This window comes from Vipera ursinii (assembly GCF_947247035.1).
Source record: "Vipera ursinii genome assembly, chromosome: 5".
Lineage (NCBI taxonomy): Eukaryota > Metazoa > Chordata > Lepidosauria > Squamata > Viperidae > Vipera > Vipera ursinii.
This window is the reverse complement of record NC_139518.1, coordinates 92022394-92031085: the sequence shown is the minus strand read 5'-3', so window position 1 is coordinate 92031085 and position 8692 is coordinate 92022394. Positions and strand designations below refer to the sequence as shown.

Here is an 8692-nt window from a genome sequence, read left to right as displayed (position 1 = left end):
AAAGAACACACAGACAAGAGCAGGTGTCTTCCAGATGCCCAGCCTGCTATCACTACCTGCCTTCCTTCTGGGTAAAAGATTGGAGAGCCATGATCTACCTGTTCTCCTGAGCGTTGAGCAGCTCACTTCACAGTCCCACCGGGTCTATAAATGGGATCTGGAGTTCTTCCTCCAGACCTTGAATTGGGGAGAAGATGGCCCTTCAGATAATCTGCTCTGGACCCAGGAAGGACCTTAAAGGGGGGGGGGGGGCAACAGCACCTTGAATCTCACCTGGAAGCCAACCATCAACCCACGCAGCTCTGGGACCTCTTGAGGGCATCGAGAAGGCAGAGCTGGCCCGGCTTTTGCCCTCCATCCCGCTCGCCAGGGGCACTAGAGAGCCCCGGGCATCCCTCGCAGGATCCCCACGCTCAGCCCCGTCGCTCGCTCGGGCCTCGTCCGCCTGGCCGGGCTGCAGGAAGGCGGCGAGCCGGGAGGCTGCGCTGCGGACCCAGCGGCGGCGCGAGGGCGGCTCTCCCGCGGCGGCTGCGTGGCCCGGCTGCCCGGCAACCGAGCGGCGGCGACATGGCGACCAGGCCGGCGGCGGCGTCCGCGGAGCGAGAGCGGGGGAGCGGCCCGGCAGTGCTGCCGGTACGAGTCCCGCTTCCCGGGCAGCCTCCGGGGTCAGGGGAGGCTTGAAGGCAGTCGGGCAGAGCCGCCGCTCTCCTCGCCCGGGTTGGGATTGAGGGGAGTGCTGGCGGGGTGGCCGTTCGGGCCCCGAGCGGAGTTTGGGTTGTCGCCTCGCGGGACGCGCTGCTCTTTCCCGCGCGAAGATTCTGCCCCTTCAGGGCCTTCGCGTGGGACAGAGACGCTTCGCCCTCCAACCTTGGCTTCCTATCCTTGCCCAGTTCGGCTACCCACGCCTGTTAGCAGATTTGGGTGGGAGAGGATATAAACCAGGGGTCTTCAAACTTGGCCCTTTTATGACTTGTGGACTTCAACTCCCAGAATTCCTCAGCCAGCTTGTCTGGCTGAGGAATTCTGGGAGTTGAAGTCCACAAGTCATAAAAGGGCCAAGTTTGAAGACCCCTGATATAAACAAACCAACAGCTTCAAAACTACATTCCCTGTTTTTCATGCTGATATGGTTGAGAGGCGTGGATAGAATTCTCCTAAAAGTGACCAAAAATGATACCAGTGAAGGAAAAAAAAGGCTTGCCTCTTGTAATTTCTCACGTTTTCCATCCCCATTTTGCTGATTGCAGGAGGGACAACAGCTGTTGCCAAAAGTCTGGCCGAGGCCTGCAGGGTGTGTCTGAAATTTGCTCAAGGGCCAGTGGTGACCTAGCAAAAATAAGAATTAATTTCTTTGCTGCATTGAATTGTATTTTTTTTTAAAAAAATCATTTGCAAATGCAAAGCCACTTATTCTTCCCTTATCTGTCTGCTCCTGGTCTAAATCAAGCAAATTGGTGTTGACAGTTGCCATTGTTTTTCTTTATGCCCTAATTTTTTTAAAAAAAAATCCTTGCAATTGAATGTATTGCTGGTGCGTGGATGCTATTGTACTCTAATTCATTGTTTCGCTGTAGGAGGAAGACAAAATTAATAAAGACGAAGAAGCCATGGCTTGGAGATTTCTCTCACTTGCTGAGGTTAGCATTATGTTGGAACAAGACATAGCAGGAATTGAGAAGTAAGTTTGATGGGACATCGACAGATCTTGCCCTGGCCATCATCTGCTGAGGGAGCAGCGAGTTGGTTTGCACATGGAGTGTGTCTGTGCGTGAGGGGAACTGGCCTGGGCTCTTTTGATGTGTGTGTTCTTCCCTTTTAAAGAGAGATGGAGCTTCTGTGGGTAGTCGCAGTGTCATTCTTCACTACTTGATCCAGGGACAAAGTCACATTCCTTGACGTGCCACAGACTGTGGACTTGCTCCTTGGTTCCCAAGTCAGTCTCAGAGGCCCAGATCGTGGCTGGGGGGGGGGTCTTGAAAGGAGACCATCTTGTGATCCCAAAGTGATGCTCAGGAGGAGTAATGCAAACAAGGCCTGTTTTACTGGAACACTGTCTGATGTTCCAAAATATTTTCTCTGTGCTGGTCAGAGTAAACAGCTGTCCCCTTAAGGGATAGCCCTTCGGGTAATGTAGTTTTAAATTATTTGGTCATATCTGTGTTTCGGGATTGGCCATTGGGAGGGACTTCTGATTGGCTACTTGGGATGACTAGCTACGTGCAGGCCAGCGGGGTTGTTATGAATTCCAGCCACGGGAGCTGTTTGCTCCTTCAATATGGGAAATACTACTTCTTTTCACCTACATGTTGGGTCCACATTATGAAATGTGCTTCAGAAGAATCTCCCAGTAACTGTGAGTTAATGTTTAGAGAATGCCTGATGAATTAAAGTAATCTGTATGGAGTTTATCTGCCTGTATCGAGCAACAGTAGCCCCCTTTGGTTGAGACAGAACATTCTTGGACAGGTCAGCTCATAATAAAATGTGAATCAGTTTTAATTTTAAATCCAATGGGGGGAAAATTACATTTTAAAGACCTACAATCATTATCAGATGTCCCAGTTTCTAAACCAGGGGTCTTCAAACTAGGCAACTTTAAGACTTGCGGACTTCAACTCCCAGAATACCTCAGCCAGCCCTGGCTGGCTGAGGAATTCTGGGAGTTGAAGTCCCCAAATCTTAAAGTTGCTGAGTTTGAAGACTCCTGGTCTAGACTATAAACTGTGAGTGTCATTACTACTGTTTTTGAAAATATTTACCGGTAATATTCAGTACAACTACAATGTAGATTTAGTTTTGGACATTGACACTGCCTAGCTGTGGTATTAAAATATTTTCAAAAATTTGACATTCTGCAGTCAGAAAAATCCATGTGGGGAAAACTCGTCCTCCAAAAGCAGCTTAAATTTAAATGGTTAAGTTTCTGGCACCGGTTTTTATTCAAGGTTTGAAGAGCCATCCGATTTCTGCTCATTCCTGGATTTGCAAAAATTTGTCCCATTGAAAGTAAATTGGCACAATTACAGGGAGGTGTCTGCTTTTGTGTTCTGATGTTCTGATATTTTTCAACTGCAGGAGTTTGGAAGAGTTTTTGAATCTGAAGCACCGACTGACTAATTTGAAAGAAGCTGCATTGCTGGATTATTATGTCTCTGGATTTTGGTGGGCCAAAGGATTAGACTTCTCATCTGTGCAAATTGGAGGGTTCATGACTCTCCAGAATTTGCTGCTGGATAATCTGGAGAGTAAGTTCAGCCACACCCTATGAATGTGCCCATTCTCCTTGGGATTATTGTATGCAAGAATATTAGGGGCATAGGTATTTGGGAATGTCTCTGGCCCGCCAAAATTGTAATTTTACCCTGGATTCACTAGCTGCTCTTATTGAAAGGACAATATGCTTATTTATTCCTTGTATTTGTATGCCATTTTCTATGCCAAGACATTTCAAAACTGTTTATGACAACAAAGTCTAGAAATACAGTAGATTGGGACCATTGGGCTCCGTATGACTTTTCCCTGTAATGGGTAGGGTATGGTGGAAGTTGCATCCACCCCTTTTGTATTTGTAACAATGGGAGTGGTCTACAACCACACTAAATAAGTAATAGTCCTGTCCTCAAAGCACGCCTCCACCAGTGCCCCTCCCCCAGGAAGTGGGGAGTTTAAATAGGAGCCTTTTGAATCCTCAGAAGTTGCTCACATCTATGCCAAATAATGGCTTAACATCTGAACCTGGCCACAAACATGGTTCAATTACAGCTGGCATTCCAGCACATGTACCCAATTAACATGGATTTGGAAACCACCATTTGCACTGGCCTTAATTTGCTCTTGTATCTTAAATTATCTTGTCACAAAAATGCCAGGAAAAGAGAGGTGGATCTAACCAGATTGCTTCTGAGATATTTCACAGCTGAAAGAGGCACAGGCTCTTATCAGAGGTTAGTTCAGCCCATGTGGCCATGCAGCTTCTGAAGCCACAGAGTGCCTTGCCTTGCTCAGGAGAGCAGTACCTACCCATCAGCAAGCACTCTGTTTGCACTCATGCTTGGCAAATGCCAGGCATGTTGATTTCTCTCCTGGGATTCGAGCAAAAGCAAAGCCAGAATTGCATGACAGGAATCAGCCAGCCTTTGACAAAGGCAGCTTGGCATTGCATTATAATAAAAACCAGTATTTCTCGTAGAAGAGAGAGTTGTCTAGCCTATGGAGAAATTTGTGACAAGGCACTTTGGCACTTGAACTGAAAAACTCTAGCATTTTAGGATTTCTCTGGAGTGTTTATCTTTTGCAGAAAAGCCCATCTGGAGCTACAGATAGAAAATCAAAATCGCTCTGGTGAATGTTTTCCAAAAAGGGGTTATTACAATCTATATAAAATTAGCTGTATTTTAAAAGTGACATCTGTATAACTTTGTTAATAAATGAATCTCAGCCTTATCTGTAATGTAATGGAAAGTATTAGAGCATCTGCACCAGCTAGAAGGGCAAGGGTGTTGTGGCTGTATCATGTTCCATCTTCCAATTTATCTAACGAACCGGGAGGGATTAAAACATCTTTCAGCAGATGCTGAACGCTTAAGATTCAAGGAAGATCACTGTGTGCCCATTAGGGTAAAGAACTTGGACATCTCTGGTTGTGTACATCTGCTTTATATCCTGAGAATTTACTTTAAAATTCATTTACTCAAACATCATCTTACATCGCCATTGTGTGTGTGTGTGTGTGTGTGTGTGTGTGTATGACCAAAGATCTACATACAAACACCCGCGAAAACCTCAGAAAACATATATATATATATATATATATATATATATATATATATATATATATATATATATATATATATATATATATATATATATATATATATGTATACGGTATATACACACACACATATATATATACATATATATATATATATATATATATATGTGTATGTATAGGTATATATATGTATATATATGAAATGCATATCAGTCTCCCTTTAATTCTTTGTTAGCAATCTAAAAAATTTACACAAATATGAGCTGTCACTGTTGTGACTACTGCCTGTCGATGGCCTTCGGTTAGGCTGAAACAGGAAATAAAGATTTGTCCCATGTTTGGGGCCTAGCAAGGTAATCTAAATAGTTAACACATATCTCCCTTGCTTCTCAGCTAACAAAGTGAGATAGAGCTTGTGGCCTAGAGGTAAAAACAACTGCCTAATCAGCCCAGGTTCGAATCTCAGAAGTGTATGGCTGACTGATGAAAACAAATAAGTTTGAATGCATATCAGTCTCCCTTTAATTCTTTGTTAGCAATCTAAAAAATTATATCCATTTAAACTGAATGAACAAATCCAAGCAATTAAAGACTGGCTTCTCAGCTCTTGGCTGAGGTCAAGCTGCTGCTGCATTAGGTCTAACATCTCCCAACCTACTTGGAGATGGGCCAGGGCAAGCCCCCTTTGCCCCACAGCCCGTGCAGAGGATAAACTTTCTGATGAGCAGGAGAAAAAGGCCCCTTTCAGCTCCTTTGCCACCCAAGCCTCCCTGACTGAACCTCCACTGTGCCACCACAGCTGTTTGACTATCCTATGAGAACATCTGACGCCCAGAGCATCTCACCCATGGAGATGAACAAGGACTGAGAAGTTCTGTGAAACCTGGAAGGAGGTCCAGTCACAGGTTAAATGTCCCCATCATAGAATCTTAGGGCTGGAAGAGATTTTGGAAGTTCTTCAGTCCATCGCTCGGTCTAGTGCAGGAACCCTCAGATTGGCCCAGGCCCCAGACAAATGGTGGTTCAATCTTTTCTCGAAAACTGTTTCGAGTCCAGTGACATTTTTACTTTGAAGGGGTTTGCTTCTGAGTTGCTTTCAGCTGAACTCTCATGCTGAGTCCACCACCACGATCTTCACCAGTGAGGAACTGCAGAGCTTAAATCTTGAGTCCCTGTCCACTAACTGGGACAGTTGGGAGGCAGGGCAATTCATACAGCTCCTAGCCTAGCCAGCCTACTGAAAATAACCCTCCTCTGGTTCCAGCTTTGCCGAGGTCTGCTCCTTCTTTTTCCCAGGAGCCTCAAAACACAAACTTGGGGGTAACCCTAAGAATGTCCCAGCATGTTTGGGAGCATTTTCCTGATAAGCCACACCCTCCGCTGTCACTTTATGTTTACGTTATGTATGCAAAGCCTTTGTCAACGCTGCAAACATTGAATGTTTTTGCTTTGACAATATAAGAGGCAGCCTTTTTCCTTTAAACTGTTTTGCTTTTGAATTAAATGAAGCTGGGGGGAGGAGAATGCTACCCCGATTGTTTTTAATAACATAAGGAACAGGCGCTATAGAATGGAAGCGAAGCTTTGCGTGTTAAACTAATTGGAGAATGTGATTTATGACGTTTCAATTAAGGGAGGGAATTGCGTTTGATGTGATGAGGAGAATTCAGATTCTGGCATCTATCCCTGCCGCGCCGATGTCTTGTTCTCATTATTATAGACTTTTTAGAATAAACAATGCCTGAAGGTCATTTGAAGTGTTTCATTAGTCGGAACCATGACAGCCTTTTCTTTAATGTGCACATTAGTTTTCACCTGATCCATACTAGGAAAACCAGTGCATGTGTGGAGGCTTTTCCTCTGCGTGGGTTTGCTGGAGTCAGGAGAACTCTTTGAATACTGCAGCCCACATGGAACCGCAGGTGCTCACTTCTTCCCCTTGCATTGCAGCCTATCACATGACCCTGGAAGAGAACATCCAGGAACTTGCAAGCACCATGGCTGGCATTGGGCTGAGCAATCCAGAGATAAGCAGCGGGTTCGAGTTCTTCACCATAGATCAAGCCAAAGCCATAATCAGTTACGTGAAGAGCAGGTAGGGCTTCCTCATCCTTTAGCACTGCTAGGAGGAGATGCTGGTTGGGCATTAAAGAGTTGGGGGAGGGATCCCTTGTGTTGTTTTTTCATGAACGAATCAGGTCTGGGTTTTGATTGTGGGCAGCACTTAAAAAAACCCCAGTAATTACACTAACAAAATAAATTGATTATCAGTTGCTACGTGGATGGCATTAATTCTCATAATATGAAACTAAACAGCCTTCAGTGGATAACGGATTAATTAGTCAATTAATCATTAGGGTTTTAATAAATGGAATAAGTGATTAAATGTTTATACACAGCTTACCCTAACATTTCTCATGCAAACATGACACTTTCTAAAAAAAGGTATTTTAAGGGAGCACATTTGGGTTTATACTGTGAAACCAGCGCCTTTAATGTTTGCCTAGATTACAGGGGTAGGCAACCTTGGCCCTTTTATGACTCGTGAACTTCAACTCCCAGAATTCCTGAGCCAGCCATGCTGAGGGGAAAGGGAGAGGTTTCCATACTGAGCCATGCTGGCTCAGGAATTCTGGGAGTTGAAGTCCACGAGTCATGAAGGGCCCATAGTTCCCCCATGCTGGCTCAGGAATTCTGGGAGTTGAAGTCCACGAGTCATAAGCTAAGGTTGCCTACCCCTGAAGGAAGCCCTTTTTGTTTCTCCTCCTCGAAGGTGGAGGGGGTGTCAGCTAGATGGCCTGAGTTGGATGCTTCCTGGACCCCCAACAGAAGCGAAGACCCTTCCCTGCCCTTTGCCTTTGATAAATGGAAATGTTTATTGGCTTTTAAATAGTAGAAGGGACGCAGTGGCTTAGTGGGTTAGGGCGCTGAGCTTGTCGATCAGAAGATCGGCAGTTTGGCGGGTTGAATCCCAAGTGCCACGTAACAGAGTGAGCGCCTGTTACTTGTCCCAGCTTCTGCCAACCTAGCAGTTCGAAAGCACGTAAAAATGCAAGGTGGGAAGGTAACAGCGTTCCGTGTGCCTTTGGCGTCTAGTCATGCCGGCCACATGACCACGGAGACATCCTCAGACAAACGTTGGCTCTTCAGCTTTGAAACAGAGATGAGCACCGGCCCCTAGAGTTAGAAACGACTAGCACGCATGTGCGGGGGAACCTTTATCTTTACCTTTTTAAATATTAGAAGAAGTCTGGATCTGTGGAATTTCCAAGCCTATTTCAGAAAATGAAATGAAGAATTTGCTTCCCATCTTCTAGGAGCTTTGAAAATGGAGAGGATATTTCAGGTTCTTCCACTTTCAGTGGGGGTCTTTGCTAGCGCAGAAACCACAGGATTCCTCAACAGGAAGGTTGCTCGATCTGTTTCCGGTGATGGAGTTTGGGTTTTTCTTTTCCCAAGAATATTCAGAATTTCTTCCTCCCTGTTGCTTTGGTGATTTTTTTTTTGAAAGGAGAAAAGAGAGAAAGGCCCACTTTCCAGGATAGGTGAGGCCAGGGCAGGTGATTGGTAACTGTCTCTCCCCACCACCTCCACCACCCTAGTTCCCTTTGTTATCAGCTGCAGTAACTCCAACATCAGCCTCTTCGATGACATTTTCTTCCAGAAAACAGTCAAATGAGGAATGTCCGTCTGCATTAATCACTTTCAGAAAAGGCCTATCTTGTTGTTTTGCTCACATCTGTAATCCTTTGTCATGTTATGCCAAACGTTTCTCCCTCGACAGCAGCCCAAATGCACGTCAAGGTAAATCTGTTCATATCAGGTTACCCAAGCTGCCTCGTTTCTTAGCTGGAATGATCAGCCTGGATTCAGCGGGGAGAAGGGCAGTCATCAGTTGGCAGATACGTTCTTTTCCCCGGG

The 8692-nt window shown here is 45.3% G+C and overlaps 1 protein-coding gene across 1 annotated transcript in view; it reads left to right on the top strand.

Annotated features, from left to right (window-relative positions):
* Window positions 1-1595: 1595 nt before the first annotated feature.
* CABCOCO1 (ciliary associated calcium binding coiled-coil 1) overlaps window positions 1596-8692 on the top strand; it is a 30304-nt gene continuing 23207 nt past the window's right edge. Inside the window, exons 1-3 of the mRNA XM_083363398.1 lie at window positions 1596-1678; window positions 3076-3245; window positions 6722-6866. Of these exons, the coding sequence (XP_083219524.1) occupies window positions 1608-1678; window positions 3076-3245; window positions 6722-6866 (386 nt within the window). The 5' untranslated portion in view covers window positions 1596-1607. The remainder of the gene's footprint in view (window positions 1679-3075; window positions 3246-6721; window positions 6867-8692) is intronic.